Here is an 18,376-nt window from a genome sequence, read left to right as displayed (position 1 = left end):
TGTTATTATTGTATTATCTTTGTGTATGAAAAGTGCTATATAAACAAAGGTTGATTTGATTTTTCTTTGGGATGGTGAGAAACAGCATTTCTATCTCCCTGTCTGTTTCACACACACACACACACACACACACACACACACACACACACACACACACACACACACACACACACACACACACACACACACACACACACACACACAGAGAGGAATTGACAGTAAAGTTGACTTATGAACAGAAAGAAGAACCAATTCCCCTTTTATTTTGAAAGCAACGCTTCCGGTACTGCCCTGCTTACCTGTGACTTTGACGCAACTGAAAGCTCGAGAGAAAGGGGGGAGAGAAAGAGGGAGGTTGAGTTGACAGTGTCACACACTTACACAGGGAATATGGAATAACCGTTTTACTCTCAGTTGGTACCGAGTGTTTACCGGAGGATTTGAGCCCTGTTCACCGCACGGAGCCCCCGCACCGTCCCGCAGTGTTACCGGAGAGGACGCACCATCATTACCATTATATCCCTGTGTGGTGAGTAGATCTGCTGTAGCGCGTGCAGGGCCCCGTGGAGTAATATGTGTCAAGGAAGCTTTCAGGTTTTCCTAAATGCGGATATTTTGAGGCGCTTCTTTTTGCATTTCATATGTGTTTGTTTGTGTGCGCGCGCGTGTGTGTGTGTGTTTCTGTCTGTTTGGCGCAGGGTGGTCAGCACTGCCATGTTATTGTGGATGCAGCCAGCAGGCATGTTGACAGTGGGGTTGGACGGATTCCATATGGGCAATAGTGTCAATGCAGGGACAGATAACCAGTGCACTGTAGGATGGTCAGAAGAAGTGTGTTTTATTTATAAAGACATACTTTGAAAGACACTTAACGGAGGCATGGCATTAAATTATACAATGCAATGCTGAACATAATAAATAAATAGTGCATCAGACATAATGATGCAAGAATAAAAACATATAAAAGTAATGCATGAATACAGGGGTACATATCAGGGTAAGATGGTCAGCAAAGCATTCAAACATTCAAAGTGAGTTTTATTTTGGAAGGCACTGTATCTGCAATGTATATATGGAATTAAACATACAATGCAACATAGGATACATAAAATAAATAAATGGTGCAAGCAAGTTGTAGTAATAACATACATATTAAAAACTCAATAAGAGAAAGCATAATGTAAAAGTAAATACTGTGAAATATAAATATATGGAATAAACAGAAGTGTGTATCATAAGCATATGTAAGTCAACAAGACTTTGATATATAAACATTTGTATCAACAAATATTTCTACTGTTAGTTCCTATTATATCAAACTAGGTACCTAAAGTATTCCCGTGGTTCTGTGCTGTGAGTTTGAACAGTACACACTTCTCAAGAGAAGATAATGGTATTGTCTTTGTAAATGCTTAGGACATTCTTGAACACTGAAATAAAAATACTAAGGTATCGCAATATATATCCTGCCTCTCAGTTATGTTTATAATATCTTTCTGGTGTATTTGTATTTGACTAGTAATAGTTCCCAGCCTGGGTATGCAAGTGGTTGCATGTATATTCTCATGAGTATAGGACAGCAGGAACAACGAACACTTTTGCTTCTTAAGATGTTATTTATTCAGACTTTTCTCCAATCTTTAAAGGTTTTATGGCATACTTTTGCACCTATGTAATAAAATCTTTGGTTCTACTAGTAATATTATATGGTGAATGCCAGCCACAATGGTTGGAAAGCTCTGGAAACCAAATCTTTGTCCCGTAGAGAATTCAATCTTTAAATGCTCACCATCTGCAGTGTGTCCAATTAATTTGCTTATCAACCAACTTGAGTATATCACTTTTCACTGACCTGCGCTATATATATTTAGACTACTGTCCATACAGTACAAATCTGATTTAAAGACCTTATTTCTACCCTATTATATACCGTACTGTACTATACCTTTCTGCATGTAATGTTCATATCTCACTTTTTATTTCTCTACCTATGTTAATGTTTTCTGCACTTTACTGCTACTCTCAGAACTTGAACAATTAAGTTAAATCTAATCTTCAACACGCTGATATCTCAATACCCGGAATCTGATTCCAGTTAACCAGAGACTTGATAACCTCCCGTTCATATCTTGAATCTCTCAAGCTATGAGAGCGGAGCACCTCTTATACCAGGTCCTTGACCTCATATTTGTTTGTGTTTGTGTACTACCATGTAAATCAACACACCTCCAGCACCTTGTACAGTTACACAACTGACTGATACAAACACTGGTACACTGCTGTGCTGCACTTTGTCTGAGAGGTTTGGTGTTTTTTAAGGCCACTTGCATTGTCTCAACTTGTAATGTCATCATCACCTGCTTTAAACCGATCAAGTGATTACACACACACACACACACACACACACACACACACACACACACACACACACACACACACACACACACACACACACACTGTTTAGGTGATTTAAGATGTCTAGATTTAGACGAGTAAACCCTGGTTTGACGCAGGCTAACGCATCAGATCACCAACACACTTAAACCTATGTTGATCCCACCAAAGAGCAGTGTGTGTGTGTGTGTGTGTGTGTGTGTGTGTGTGTGTGTGTGTGTGTGTGTGTGTGTGTGTGTGTGTCCTTTCATGGCAGTTTTCTAACATCAACACTTACACATTGTCAGTGTCAGGCGGGGAGTTGAGAAGAATTGAGATTACTGTGTGTGTGTGTGTGTGTGTGTGTGTGTGTGTGTGTGTGTGTGTGTGTGTGTGTGTGTGTGTGTGTGTGTGTGTGTGTGTGTGTGTGTGTGTGTGTGTGTGTGTGTGTGTGTACGTGTGTGTGTGTTTGTGTGAGAGAGGGAGACTCAGAGTAGAGACAGATGGAGATGTCAGCCTCCTATTAAAAGAAAATGACTCACTCTTTTCTCACAGGTACAAACAGAGGATCAAATAAAACCCCCAAAAGAGCTTTTTAGGCTTTCAATGTTTTCATTTGAGCAACCACAAACTGCTAGTGGGTTAGAGGCGTTTTTAATTATCATCTCGGTTACACTGGTAGGCGTGTTTCCAGGCAACCTTTATTTGGATTCCAGTTGTCTCTGTCAATCCAGGTGAGAAGGACACACCTAGGCGAGGATCACCTCCCAGGAATGTTCTCCACTTGTACATCTTGATTTTGGCACGCAGGTAGACTCCTAGAAGAGGAATGCTACAGCTGCCCCGGAGGCGTTGTTTCATAATCAGGGTTGTGAAGCGACACAAGGAAACCCCGGCTTGTGAGGAACAATAGCAGAGGGTTGGACGTGACGCCACATTACAAAAATCTAAATACGCACAAAATCATAGAACGATGATGCCACGTATTAACTAGAGTTGATTTCAAATAGTCATTGATAAAAACTTTAATGTGATTTGGGGAAATGTTATCATTTAAAGAGGCCCTATAATGCTTTTTATTCGTATCATACCTGTATGATATATAGGTTTGTGTGCATGTAAATGGTTTGCAAAGGCTAAAATCACTAAGTTTCTCGGCTTGTACTCGATTTTCTTCTTTTCTCTGCTTGATATCATTGTTAATTGAATATATTTGGATTTTCGGTCGTACAAAACATATAAAAATGTTTAATTTTGGCCATAAGAACTTGGTTCTTTTTACGTTTTACAGTCTACTAATGGAAAATGGAAAATATCTTCTGATTTATCAAAGATGACTAAAAGGGTTATTTGAAGCCCAAATTGTACCCCTTACTTTTATGGTCTTTCGCTTTGTCAAAACTAACACCTGGTAAGGGATAGGATGTGTACACGCACTATAATTTACTTTATTGTATACATTTCGAGTGATTCATCTCAAATAGCCATATAGAATAATAAAACATCAGTATATTTAAAGATTTCTGTATAGACTTATGGTTTGTGATCAACCACCAGCAAGACAAGCCCATCAGCTGTGCATTTGTATCGTGCTGATAATAAATACATGTTAGACGGATTAAACTGAGATACAGAACATTTGGTCTGCCCTCCATTAGCATGTTAACAATGTCATTTTGTGAGAATGGTAGCATATTAGCATTTTAGCTCAGAGCGCTAAAGAGCTTCAAAGAGCTGCAACCATGGCTGTAGTCTCTTTGTTTCGTTTTGAATTAATAGGAATCCTTAATAGTGAGCCGCATAACAGGATTATAGGAAGTATTGGATTCCATTATAACAACTGATTTAATTATTACATGAAACTAACATGCCAAGGTTCATGACTCAGGGTTCAGAAGCACTTCCTCCAAAGCGGTGACTCAGTTCATTTTACAGGTTCATTGGTGTCATATTTTCAATGTAAAGGCGGTGTATTCATTCTCTTTCTCTGTGGTGTTTCATTATCACCCTCAGATACCAAGAAGATTGGACTGAATTGAGCTGGACAAATCACTGAATTTGTGCTGCTACCATCCAGCAGACCGTCTTATTGTCAAAGCTCTGAAGATACTTTGAAAGTCTAGGCAGAGGAGCATCCGATAGACCTCACCTGACTCGAAGCTACTCTGGCAGAGATGGAGGACTGACCACACACTACCAGGCAACAGAAGGCAACCCCCTCCCTGCCCACAAGTGTCCATGGCGGGGCTCAAACGTCATCACGATGGGAAGGTCGCCGGGCTGTACGACCTGGATAAGACGCTGGGCCGTGGACACTTTGCCGTAGTCAAACTGGCCCGACATGTATTCACAGGGGAAAAGGTAGGCTTGTCTGCACATGCAAGTGCAATGCTTGTATTTAACTTCCTCCTCGTTAAATAGCTAAAGGTAGCCTCACCCTCATAAACAGACATACCACGAGGGTGACATTTCTGAGGATTGAGTAACGTCTCATAAGTGTGATCAGTGAAGCCTACACATTGTGTTGATCTTGACTTTGGTGAATGTTTTACGGACACATCATTGTCTTACTGTTTTCTTCTCAAAGGTTCGCCGCCTTATTTAACAGCAAATACTTGTAATTTTTCTGTTTGATAATCGTTCAGAGATTCAAATGCTTTATTGTCATGTGCACAATAGCTACAGCAGAAACTGTGGGCAATGAAAATCGGAAATGAAAAGTCTCAGGCACCTCCAACGATGCATTAAACAATAAAAGATATATAAAAGACGCAAAATAAAGATAAATTCAAAGAAAGACGTAACAGTTTGTGGACTTCAAGATAGAGACTAGATATTGTCTGTTAGATATTGTAGGTTTTGTCTTTTCCTGGATTAAAAGTATGCATTACAGGTGAGATATGTCCTCTTCTAAATGAGTCAATAAACCAACATTACTGATGATTGCTTATCACTTTTATCATTGTGTTCTCAATGGTCAATTCTACAATATTGCCACAATGTCAATATTGAGTAAATATTGTGATTAAGTAATACAATTAAGAGACCACTCCACATTTTCCTTAAATCGTTATCTCTACATGTATGGCAGCTGTTCCAGGGTCTGTTGAATTTTAACACAGAGAATTGTCAGTAGTTTATAGAATACAATAATACAAAACATCATTTAAATCAAAGACATACAAATAATAAAGCAAGAGAAAATGATAATGCTGAAGTGGTCTCTTCATTTTTTCCGGGGCTGTATTATGTAGGATTAAGTAATATATATATATATACATGTAAAATAATCACAATTTATTAGTATTTTATCTTTTTCTCATGGTGCCACAAATGGATTTTGAGCAACGAGTCTTGCCAACATTTATTGACTGTAGTTTGAGTTGAAAGGAGCTGTAATATTATACTTGTACTGATCCCTTTATATTTGATGGATCTGTACCTTGGTCTGTTTATATTAACGGTCAACAGACTATTGTTGTGTGTGTACCTGCCCAGGACCTGCAGATTGAAATAAACTATTAGCCAAAGTCTGGCATAAATCCTCTCTTCTCTTTTGAAGATTAATTTAATGGCACTCCACATCAGTCCAGCATGCAATAGCTGCTTGTGATAGTTGTAGATTGGGTCCGATGTCTGCCAGCTCTTCAGTTTTTCTCATGATCCTATCTTCCAGGTGGCAGTGAAGGTGATAGATAAGACTAAGCTGGACCCGGTGGCGCGGGGACACCTTTTCCAGGAGGTGCGCTGCATGAAGATGGTGCAGCACCCCAACGTGGTGCGCCTCTACGAGGTCATCGACACAGCAACCAAGCTCTACCTCATCCTGGAGCTGGGAGACGGAGGAGACATGTACGACTGCATCATGAAGCACGAAGGAGGCCTCACGGAGGAGGTGAGTGGGATTTTGGACTGGCAGAGGAAGGTGAACCCTACCTGCAGAAGGGCCCTCTACTTAGAGACTCTGTACTGTAAAGCAAGAGAAAAGAGATCAAGTCAAAATGACAGAGGGAACAGAATGTAAATGTATTTCTTTTTCAAATGTAAGTTGAGACTACTTTGTTGGAATGCAGTGAAGGACACTTCAAAGGTAGTTAGGAAATCACCAATGCATTGTGCATACCGATTCTGTGGATCAATTCCCGACACCAGGAGGCAACTGTGTGACATTGAAAGCTGCATCAGTGCAAGTTAAGCAGGAAAAGGCTCTCAGACAGTGGCTTTTCATTAAAGGGGTCACTGTTCAAATATGTTGAAATAAATGTTGGCATGATTTGTCAGATGTTGACAGATGTTCTGGAGGATTTGTTGTGAAATTAGAATTTCTATCCTGTTTTTGTTTTGACTTTAAAGGAAGTATGCTTATTTGTTCGGGGTAGATCTGTCTGTTCATTACCGAGCTAAAGACAGAAGCGTAAAACCTGAAGTAAGAGGGGTGGTTGTTGGGTTGGTGCTCGCCTGGTTTCAACCTTCTTGTAAGAAGTAAAGCAAGTATGCATACTTCCTGAAATATTTAGATACCTCCTTAAAGTGTCGATCTCTTGGTATTCATCTCACAAGTTTATCATGTAATTAAGATGGATTAGAGAATCTGAATAACCCAAGAGTCAGGGTCTTGTTGTTTCTGAGATATATGACTTTTGTTTACTACCATTCATGTCTTTCCTCTCCCAAGGTGGCCAAGTGTTACTTCGCTCAAATTGTCCACGCCATCTCTTACTGTCACCGGCTGCACGTGGTGCACAGGGACCTAAAGCCGGAGAACGTGGTGTTCTTCGAGAAGCAGGGCGTCGTCAAGCTCACCGACTTCGGCTTCAGCAACCGGTTTCAGCCCGGGAAGACGCTCAACACCTCCTGCGGCTCGCTGGCCTATTCTGCGCCTGAAATACTGCTGGGGGACGAATATGATGCTCCTGCTGTGGGTAAGTCAAAATACCTGACCTGCTGAACTCCAACATGGTGGATTGAGCTCCCCATTGATATCAGGACTGCAGGAAGTGACCAAACCGTGGCCAAAAACTAATTTGAAGCTAATGTACGTGCAGGATTCCTCATGGTTGATTGCACCATGTAATGTTATACAGCTTTTACTGTAACTGTCCAAAGTCCGGGGTGTGTGTTCCCAGCAGCAACACGTGGTCCACACTGACCTCTACTTTATATCCTGGATTACTTTTACATTCACTCGGCCTGCAGGTACAATCTACTGATAGCTCTGAATACACTCTGACCATACTGTACAACCTGCAGCACTTTGGATGGACCGGGCAGACAGCTCGGCACGATGGCAGCTTTATCAGCCAGCCGATAGAGGGAGGAGAACTGCTCAAAGTTCAGATTGTGTTCATGTGCCATGCAGCTTGGAAATAAGACGATAATTTAACCCGCAGAACGTCCATCCTACACCTGCAGTTTATTTTGTGTCTGTTGTTTACCTTCATCGGCAGTCGGGGCTTCTCTGCGAATAATAAAATCTGATATCAGATAAGGGTGGAATTGGTTTCCTCAGCACTCTAAAGTAGCCTCACCACCAGCCCTGTGTCTCTCCCATCAATAGTGGTGCCAATCCACGCTGAGCCACAGCTTGGATATTCAATCAAAATGTAATGGAAAAGAAATGAAACAGAGGCGTGCAGATTGGAGTGAGAGAGAAGCTTCAGAAAGACAGAGAGAGGAACCAGAGGAGAGGCAGAGTGAAAAAGTGCATCAGCATTACCTCCATCTGTCTACCCAGAAGCCACTGCGTCAGAAACACTTTCTATTTTTCTGATTCGCAGTGGCTGTTTTCTTCTGTCTGTGGCCAAGCAGATATGCTATGATAATAGTGTGTGTTTTTCACTGCTGGAATGTGACTAGTAGTACTCTACTGAAGTACAACCTGAGGCACTACTGTATCTTTTACTTTACTACATCTAGGATTTCTAAAAACGTTTTACTTCTTTACATTTATCTGACAACTAGCTTCTTGGCAGGTAACGATTTATAATACAGAATATAAATCAACTAGTAAATCATTATGAATTAATATAGGTTAAGCTACCCAGCAGAACCCGTGAATGCATTCGTAATTATAACACAAACATGTGATATTTTAAAATCTGCTTTGGGCCAATCTGTAGACATTAGTACTTTTACTTTTTGTACTTGAAGTATATGTTGGTGCCAATACTTTTGTACTTTTAGTTGTACCAATGAAGTATTGCTGCTATTACTTAAGTACTTCTTCCACCAGTGGTGTTTTTGGATGTGAGTAGCTGGATATGTGCGGTCAGCTGTTCTGTAATAGCTTGTCTGAGTACTTGACCCAGATGATAAATCAGATGTGGACACGGTGTGTGTGTGTGTGTGTGTGTGTGTGTGTGTGTGTGTGTGTGTGTGTGTGTGTGTGTGTGTGTGTGTGTGTGTGTGTGTGTGTGTGTGTGTGTGTGTGTGTGTGTGTGTGTGTGTGTGTCTGTGTGTCTGTGTGTGTGTCTGTGTGTCTGTGTGTCTGTGTTCATACTCCCTTTTGTTCATTCAGCTGAGATGATGATGTTTTGATTGCGGGGATTACCCACCCAGCCGGGATGTAATATTATGCGTTGCTATCAGCGGTGCAGGTTTAAATGGAACAGGCTGAACCGAGGCCAGAAGTCCTGACTTTCGGGGCCTTGAGGCGACCCGGCCTGGGATTACATCACTGCCAAAGTACCTGCTGACAGTCGCAGGGTGCTGAGTTGCGCTGGAGCCGAGCCATGTGGCCGCCGGCCTCGGTTTGTTGCAGAGATAAAGAGGCTGTCCTCGCCCAGCCCGGTCCCCGAGCCGTTGAGTTGTGGCTCTTTTGAGGAAGTGCTGGAAAATAATTTGAGATGAAAAGTGATCCAAAATAGAAAGGATTAAACGTTAGCACCAGCAGTCGGTCCCACAGAAGGAGCCAATTAGCGGTACCAAACTGCAAAAGGCGCTTTAACCAGCACAAAATCCTTCTGTCACACGCTTAATTATCAGCAGGGCTGCACACAGCAATCTTTATTAGTTTTGTTTCAATGTTTTGTTTACTTTTTCAATAACTCTAAATGTCAAAATAATACATAATATCCTCTTAGCTCCCAAGGTGTGGGAAAATATGGATATACAAGTCAAACTAAAATAAGTGAAATGTTATTTTTATGCATACAATTAGTAGGAAATCACAGGTTTAACACCAGGCAGCCGTGTTTGTCTCTTCTGGGAGCAGATGATGGATTCACAAGTGCTATGAAAAGAAGCCTGCCTCCTTCTGATGTTATGCAACGTGTGGGCTCTCTCCTTTTTGTCTCCAGTTAATGGAAAGTTAAATATAGATATTTGCTTAATCTCCAAGAAGCACAAGCTGCACTTTAAAACAAAAAAGACTTTCCTAATAGCAATTACAAAGTACATATCCTGAGCATATGCATAATTTAGAGCATTTATCAGTGCATAACAATCCTTCACCAGTGGGAGGATTCTGTAGAAGAAGATGTTGCATAATGATCAGCAGGACAGGATGCTTAGCTCAGCCTCGGGGTGAACCGGGTCCCAACCCAAGGAAGTGCTTTTTGGTTATCGCAGGAAGGCAACTGGTGTCCAAATGCATCGTGGGGCCGTATTATGGGAGTTTACACTCCCAGCTGTCGCCAATAAGCAGAAGGCGTCGTTTCCTCGAGTGATGCTAATGGGCAGTGACGGTGTTATCCAGAGATGTGTCAGCCATCTGGTTTATAAATAAAGTTTTCCAGGGAAGGAAGTTCGTCGGACCGCTGCTGACGCATGTAATGATGGAGCAGGGTCACGGTTGCTAGGATACCTCGGCTAGGGGTAAGATGGTGCTGGGAGGCTGCAGCAGCGTGGACTCCCTCCATCAGCAGGACGCTGCCTCAAAGCCTCGGAGCAATAAATACTCCCCGCTTACAGTCAACTGCACCGTTACTCCACCTAATGGACATCTCAAGCGTATCCTGGCACACCGCAGTGAGGTGAAGGCGTATCAACGGGGAGGATAAACCCGCTTAGTTTAGTCTTTAATACATCAAACTGGTGCAGGTTACATGAGCACAGGGTCTATTCAAGGTTCTGTTGTTGTGTCTTTAGCTTTACAGGAAGGAGTGTTTTCAATATTCAGAGGAAGAACGGACATGTGGCCTTAGCAGCCATGCAGAATAAAGTTTGAAATCTTTAACAGAAAAGTCACACAGTTAGTTTGTTTGATCAAATAGTGATCTTAGTAAAGCGGAGTGCAATGTAGCTACAGCAATAAGCACGTCATAATATAAACTCAAAGAGTAGCACTTAAAGACGCCATATTCTGCTCATTTCCAGCTGTATATCAGTATGTAGTGCCTCTACTGTGACATGTCTCCATGCTTTAATGTTCAAAAAGCTCTTTATTGTTCTCATACTGCCTGTGCTGCAGCATCTCTTTTCACCCTCTGTCTGAAACCAGAGCCCAGTCTGCTCTGACTGGTTAGATAGATAGTTGTAGCACTGCACTCTGTTGTGATTGGTCAACCGCTTAGAGCTGTCCTGCCCCTTAGCCTCTCAGCTGGTTGTAAAAAAACTCAAACAATTCATGCACAAACTTCCTGCCCATGTCAGACTAACAAAATTAGCAACTAGCTCACCAGAAACACAACCCCAATTTTACGTTTACAGCTTTTTGTGCTCCCCCAAAGTGGTTTGAGGAGATTGTAAATGAACCGATATTCACAAAGTAGAATAAAGGCTTCTATTTTATTACAGCCAGATGCACACGTAAAGCCCAAATCCTTAACCCAGTTTTTTAATTTCCATGCGAATCCAACAAGGACATCATCTAAAAATCTTAAGCAAATAAATAAAAATAACATTGATGGCTAGAAATGCACTTTACAAGGAGCAGGCTCATATACCAGGTTCTTGTTACGATCATACAGAGGAGCTTATTCTAACAGGAAAACTACAGCATTGTAGTGTTATAAAATAAATCCTAGGCGGTCAACATGCTCTTGGTCACTGCTCGAGTCAGAGTGACTGCAGAATGTGTGTCAGTGGACCATCCTGCTGACCAGAGCGCCAGTGAAATCACCAGAGCGAAAAAGGTTTAAAACACGGATAATTAGACCAAGAGAACTGCTGCATTGTAAGCATTTACATGAAGGGGTTGAACAAGTTAACCCACTTTCCTGGGACCGTGTGTTCATTTTGGGGTGCATGCAGCCGTGTGTATGCGTGTGTGAGCAGGACGCCGGCAGCAGCACAGAGACTCACCCGTGGTTAGACAGATGTGTCCTAGGGTACGACATATTTATGGAAATGTCTCTGATCGCATAGAATTCACGCTTCATTTAAACTGGGGGAGATAGCTTCTGTTTTTCTTATATCTAGGTCAGTAAGCACAACAAGCTTCAGGTCTGCCTTCCTTATTTTGTTCTGTTTGAGTCCATCTGACTTAAAATCCACATTTAGTTGTAAAACTGTGAACACAAATGCGCCACCATTTGAAAATCTGCTCAAAGACTGTAGGGCCACAACAACATATTGAGGCTGTCCAACAACATCGTCTCTGACCCAAACCATGTCCTGAAGAATCGGAGATTCAGGGTCTTGATGATTTAATAAAGTTAGACTGAAGCCCTCCTTTGTGCACCAGTCAATCCTCAAATTAAACACAGTGTTAAATCCCAGGTCAAATGTATGTCAGAGGTTCTTAAGCATGTTTCTCTGTAGTGATTTTTTGACTATCTTTGGTGTGATCATACATTATTCCCTCCGTGTCCCGGCAGATATCTGGAGTCTGGGGGTAATCCTGTTCATGCTGGTGTGCGGTCAGCCCCCCTTCCAGGAGACTAATGACAGCGAGACGCTCACCATGATCATGGACTGCAAATACACCGTGCCTCCACACATCTCCCATGCATGCAGAGAGTGAGTACCACACAGATGCACGGAGTACTCTGCAGGTGCTGCATTTTTCATGTTTATAGATGTGTGAGGAAACAGAGAGGCCTCTCTTCTCTTCCTCGTTGTCCTGCTTTTCACTCTCTGCTGCAGTCAGCGGCTCCAGCAGAGATGCAGCGCTGCGTTAAGTGTATCTAATGCACCCTTTAAAATCGGGCCCTCTATTTTATTGTGGTTTAACGATGCGTCAAAGCAGAGAAGGGCAAAATAGAACACATTTTGAATGGCTGTAGCTTTGAGAACACTCACAATGTTTTCGGACATGACTTGAAATATTGGCACACATCAAAATTCCTGTGTTTGGTTGATCTGGAAATACATTGCTAAAGAAGAAGCACATCTTCCTGATTTGTGAGAGTGGTTTAGACAGTGACGTTAGCGCTGCCAAATCCCACAGTAAAGGTAGAAAGCTTGTTGGCAGGATTAACCCTGGATTATCCCAGGCTAGGGTTGGACTGATCTGGGTTTTAAAAACAAACACTGTCAACATAGCTCTTGGATATCAGCTGTCGAGGTCGAACTTCTACCAGTCTCTGCATTTTAGCATTTGTCATGCCAGCAGAGTTATTGATCATTTAAACCCAAATTACATTATTGAAAAAAGGCTATCATCCCTCATCTTGGAGACAGAAGGCACTGAAAGCCATTATCAGATTCTTTTTTGTGCCGTTTAGCCTTTGGACAGGTAATTATGAAGAGGCAGGCAGGAAATAGGGCCGAGAGGTGTGGTATGACATGCAGTTTCCATTGAGTTTTTTAAACATGAAAGCATGGAAACAAGTTACTTGTGAAGCTCAAAATACAAGAACAAACCTGAAAATGAGCATAAAATGTCCCCTTTAAAACCTTTTTCATCATTTCAACATCACCATTTTTTATTGTCATTAACACTATAACTGAACTTTTATATATAGCATCGTTCTTGAAAATAGACAAAGTATCATCCATAACACCTTCTTCATCTTCTACTGCTGCCCTCTTTTCTTAAATGTATACCCTACATATTGCACTAGTCCATATTTTTGATGAAAGTTCTATTAATTGTGCACCCCTAGCAGTTGTTACATCCTTCAATGAATATTCTTTTTTTTAAAACTGGGCAAATGGCAAACAATTGACTTGATTTCCCTTAATACAATGGTAATTTGTATTTATTTATTTGACCAGGGACAATTTATTAACATGAGCACTCAAGTCCAACATGTGACTGTGCCAGATTTAGTACGTTTTAGACCCAGAGTGTTGACCAACATCCACCATTAACGTACCCCCCCTGTTTCTCCTCAAGCCTTATAGCTCGTATGCTGCAGAGAGACCCTAAGAAGCGAGCGACCCTAGAGGAGATCGGGGCCCACGAATGGCTTCGAGGAGTCGACCCCTCCCCGGCCACCAAGCTGTCCACGCCTCTGGTGTCCCATCGCAGCCTGTCGGAGGAGGAGCACGGCTCCATCATCCAGCGCATGGTGCTGGGGGGCATCGCAGACAGAGACACCATTACCGAGTACGTGTCCATTAGTGATCATTCTCTCCTGTGTAATCTGAAATATTCTCCACGGCTCACAGAGATTACTGAGCGCTGTGACAGCTTTAATTGCCATTAACGAGCAGCTGTCACTCCTGAGATGTTGCCATGTCAGATTAGATCTCCCCCCTGTCACTGCCTTTCACTCAGGGCTTTATGTGCTGCGAGTTCATGTTGTGTGCTCGTGTGTGTTTTTATGAAATTTAAATTGATTTCCCCTTTCCATCTCCTTCTCAGGGCTCTGGAGTCGAACCAGTACAACCACATTACAGCTACCTACTTCCTGCTGGCTGAGAGGATGCTGAGGGAGAGGCAGGAGAAGGAGCAGCATAACCAGACACGCTCTCCCAGCCCCAGCAAGGCCCAGTTCAGGTAACACACACACACACACACACACACACACACACACACACACACCCACACACACACACATTTCTTCAGATGGACAGAGTGCTGCCTCTGCACTGTTTGTGTACTGTCAGTTTGACAGCAGATGGACAGACGAAGCTTTTTCCATTCAGCAGAGAATAGAGAACGGACCGAAAATAGAGGAGAATTTGCAGATCAGCATTATTGCCCGACACGTACCACCCAACAATATCTTATAAAAGGAGAAACAGCTCCTTCAGCTCCTTCAGCTCCCTCTTATACTTATAATTTATTATTATAAAATAGGTTAGCTCTTTAGGATTGTAAGATAGGTATCAGATAAGATGTAATTATAGAAACAAAGATCTAGAAATCTATAAAATGTAAACAAATAATGATAACATGTCTATCAATAGGACTCATAATATGTCTGATAAAAACAATAATTGTGATATATTAAATAATATACCACATTTTCTATATTCTTTACATTCAAAATAAATGAATGTATATATTTAATTTATATTCCTGATCAAATATAACACATATTTAAATTACAAATGTACAATTAGTGCCAGTGAGTGAAGATGTTATTAATAATCAATAAGTCACATATTTCCCCAAATACTCCCAGAGTGCTTTCTTTCTTCTGTTTTGTCCAAATTCAATAACGAATAAAGTGTAAATATATAAACACATGTTTTTGTTTAACTTACTAAACCTTGTTATGTGCCTTTAACCTATCACAGGCAGTCCTGGCCCACCAGAGTGGATGTTCACCAGGATGTCAGCGATGGCTTGGGGGGTCCAACTATCTCCCACCCCGGGGGGCCACAATCCCCTGCCCGCAGTGCTGAAAGCCTCCACAGAGGACCCCGGCCAAAAACAGCCCTGCTGGATCTCAGCCAGACCCAGGATAGGGGGCCCAGGCCTCCAGTGAAGCCCCACATCAACCCCCTCAGGCCAGTCTCTCTGACCTCAGTGGCCCCCGGCAAAACCCGCAGTCCCAGTCTCTTCAGCGTGGAGGAGGACGAGGAAGAAGACGACAAACCGTCTTCACTCCCTGCTCAGGTGGTTCTTCGTGCTAAAGCTTCCTCGTCTTCTTCTGGTAATCGGCTGACATCCCGAATGAGCGCTCCGGTGCTCAACCAGATCCACGAGGAAGATAAAGAGGAGGAGGAAGAGGAGGAGGAGAGGAGGGAGCTGCATGGATTCGGCCCGCCAAAACCCAGCCTCAGCCTCAATCTGAGCCCGAGAGCACCGTCCCCGACGACGCTCATATCATCGCCGAAAACGGTCCCTCTAAGAGCACCGGTGGCCGCTTTCACCCCCAGCTCAGAGACGAGTGACGAGGAGACAGAGAGTCACTACAAACCGGATACCATGTCTGTAGATAGAGACGGGGGTGAGAGGGAGGAGAGCAGAGAGGGTGGGGAGAACAGGGAGTCCAGTCCCTCCAACTGCGCCAGTCCTGGATCCGTTTCGGGTCAAGGCAAGGCCAAAGCCTCCAGCGGTCTGGTGGAGAGCTTGAAGCTGATGAGCCTGTGTCTCAGCTCTCAGTTCCACAACCTGACGGGGGGAGGAGGGGGAGGCGGCGAAGGCGTGGGTGGCGTTGTTGCGGGGGACACACAGGACCGTCCCATGTGGAGGATGTGCATGGGCGGCTCCACCGGCAGCCTTGATAAAGTCTCGCTCCTGGGCGGCCCCTCACCCAGGGGGAACCTGTACCACCAGCAGCCCACACTGGGAGACGCGCTGGGGGACCCGCTGCTGGACGGCCCCCGCTCTGGCACAATGAGGCTGGGGGAGCTGGACCTGGCCAGGGAAAACCACAGGAACATGAAGAACCGCGTGCTGCAGATGCCTCTGAGCGACAAGACTCTGTCCGTCAACATCCACCGGAGCCCCAAGGAGGGTCTGCTGTGCACCCCCACCCCCCACAGCTGCTGCCAGGTCATCTAGATCTGCTGCACCTCCACACTTAGTCTAGTTGCCAGCACTGTGGACCAGGAAAATGTTGAGTACCCCAACATTTTAGAAATGTAGACTATGGGTCCCTAGCACATAGAAACTGCCGGATGCTAGCTTTCATATCTTTTGCACAATTAGCATAGGTTGCATTATTTGTCCTCTTGGTGGGCTGATTTTGACTATGAGTCGTGTTGTGACCATTGGATATAGAGAGCACAAAAAAAATGACCACTACTGTGGACCATTTTATTTCAAACAGATAAGCAATCTCTCCAATCCGAATGATCCAGAGTCCCGAAAAACTTTAAAATCGACCAAAATTCTTAAAAATAGGCGCTCAGAGAGTACGAATATGGCCAGTTTCTGGATAAAACTGCCATTTATGATCCTGAAAATGTAAGAAATGGATTCAACTTCCTCAATAACCTCCAAAACCACTCCAAAAGCGGCCAAATTGTCAACATAAGCTATAATGCTAATAAATGCTAACTTACACAACTTATGCTAATTGTGCAAATTGCCCAACAGGTGCGAGTTAGAATCCGGTCATTTCTATGTGCTGGGGACCCCGTACCATACATTTCTAATATCAAACTTTGCGGTTCTGAACATTTCCGGGTCCACAATAGGACTCTCTGAGCTGGCAAACAGACTAACTCGTCATTTTCTTTCATACATGTCACTACTGACTCATGTCGTTCACTATCATTGAACACTAACGGTGGATAACTGGGAGAAATGCCTACTTTGCACATTCAGAGACTCAGAGGTTTGCAGAGCATGTGAAGCACTTTCAGGAGATTATACGGGACACTAAAGGGACATTTGAACCCGCTGGTGTGTTTAAATAAGAGACATTAGTTCTGGAAATAGAAACTGGAGGTGCTCACATCCCTGCTCTTACACACTTGTATATTCTGTATGTAAACATCCACACTATAGCACTCTCTGATAAGCTGACAAAAGGGAAAGATGATGACTTTTAGTATCATGTTACATGACGTATTTTGTTGTACTTAATGCTGTTTTGTTTTTTAAAAATCATTATCTCTTTTAAATGATTTTTTGAGACAATCATTTTATCTGTTTTTTTTTAAATTCTGACTGAAAGTGTGTTTTCATTGAAATGAGGACAGGGAGAAATGGATAGCAGCACTTAAGAATGACGGTGGCACACAGTGTTTTGTAGTCTATCACTGTTTTATTTTTCTATCTCGTACTTGCTCCACAGACTCGGACGAAAGGAAAAGGCACACTCACTTGTCAAGTCTCTGCGCACTAACACGTCAGAGTTTGTACATATGTGAATAGCAGTACTCTGTACCTGTAGTATTGACGGTGAAGTTGTATTGCAGTAGAAAACCTGAATACTAGATCCTTTATACATCATTAATCATCACTCCTACTGGATATGCAAGGTTTCCATTGAACCCGGAGATAGACATGTGTTTGAAAATACAATTTAAAAAGAAATTATTCTATAAGTAATGGCAGCTCTTTAAATTCAGATTACTTCTGGGTAGAACAATCCTTGCCTATCCCGTAGCTTTCCAGGATCACGGTAGCCACTGTTGTAGCATATTCCAAGACAAAAACAACAACGAGGGGTTTTATTATAACAAAACAACACCGCCCCTTCAAGTATCGGTCTGTGTAACTGGATGTGTGACCCACCCCTAGTGGAATATATAACTTGACAGTGCATGTGTTTTTGCTGTAGCAACATTATTCTTACCCATCGATCCACCGGCGTTATCTACTGAACTAACAGATTCAAATGGTCACTTTACTGTAGCCTCACAGCAATACCAGCGACTGCAAAATGTACAACAAAAATGGATGTGCCATAAATTCTGTCTTGAGCATATTGTACTGTATGTATATGATAGAGATATATTAAAATGGAAAAATGTGAGTGAAGTCCTTCTTGATTTCTGTTTTGTTACAGTTGATGCACTATATTCTTGTACTATTTCACAGTTCCTGCTTTCAAAACCTTACTTAAGTGAAAGTATCCTACTAAACTAACCGAAAGCAAAGGTTTTTGTGCATGTTAATGGTCTGCAAAGGCTAAAATCCCTGTGTTCTCTTCCACACACTGCAAAATGAGCACAATAGGCTAAGTATCTAAGTACTTACAGTATAGGGCCCCTTCAGTAAAGGCAATCGACTTCCTTTCTCTTGCACAATTTTCAGCAGTCCTTTCAC

The 18,376-nt window shown here is 42.6% G+C and overlaps 1 protein-coding gene across 1 annotated transcript; it reads left to right on the top strand.

The window, feature by feature from the left end:
- Nucleotides 1-311: 311 nt before the first annotated feature.
- Nucleotides 312-18,083, top strand: LOC134874927 (SNF-related serine/threonine-protein kinase-like). Its single transcript, XM_063899221.1, has 8 exons — nucleotides 312-529; nucleotides 4,387-4,734; nucleotides 6,050-6,268; nucleotides 7,049-7,295; nucleotides 12,132-12,273; nucleotides 13,595-13,807; nucleotides 14,066-14,200; nucleotides 14,947-18,083. The coding sequence occupies exons 2-8, from the start codon at nucleotides 4,612-4,614 to the stop codon at nucleotides 16,157-16,159; spliced, it is 2,292 nt and encodes a 763-aa protein (XP_063755291.1). The 5' UTR covers nucleotides 312-529; nucleotides 4,387-4,611; the 3' UTR covers nucleotides 16,160-18,083.
- Nucleotides 18,084-18,376: the final 293 nt, after the last annotated feature.

This window comes from Eleginops maclovinus, chromosome 13 (assembly GCF_036324505.1).
Source record: "Eleginops maclovinus isolate JMC-PN-2008 ecotype Puerto Natales chromosome 13, JC_Emac_rtc_rv5, whole genome shotgun sequence".
Lineage (NCBI taxonomy): Eukaryota > Metazoa > Chordata > Actinopteri > Perciformes > Eleginopidae > Eleginops > Eleginops maclovinus.
This window is presented reverse-complemented; position numbering and strand designations above follow the sequence as displayed.

What these genes read in the sequence shown, in the direction of transcription:
- LOC134874927 (XM_063899221.1), top strand. Translation starts at nt 4,612, where the DNA reads ATGGCGGGGCTCAAACGTCATCACGATGGGAAGGTCGCCGGGCTGTAC. An exon ending in ATGTATTCACAGGGGAAAAG is followed by an intron (nt 4,735 to 6,049) that starts GTAGGCTTGTCT and finishes CCTATCTTCCAG; the next exon opens with GTGGCAGTGAAGGTGATAGA. An exon ending in AAGGAGGCCTCACGGAGGAG is followed by an intron (nt 6,269 to 7,048) that starts GTGAGTGGGATT and finishes TCCTCTCCCAAG; the next exon opens with GTGGCCAAGTGTTACTTCGC.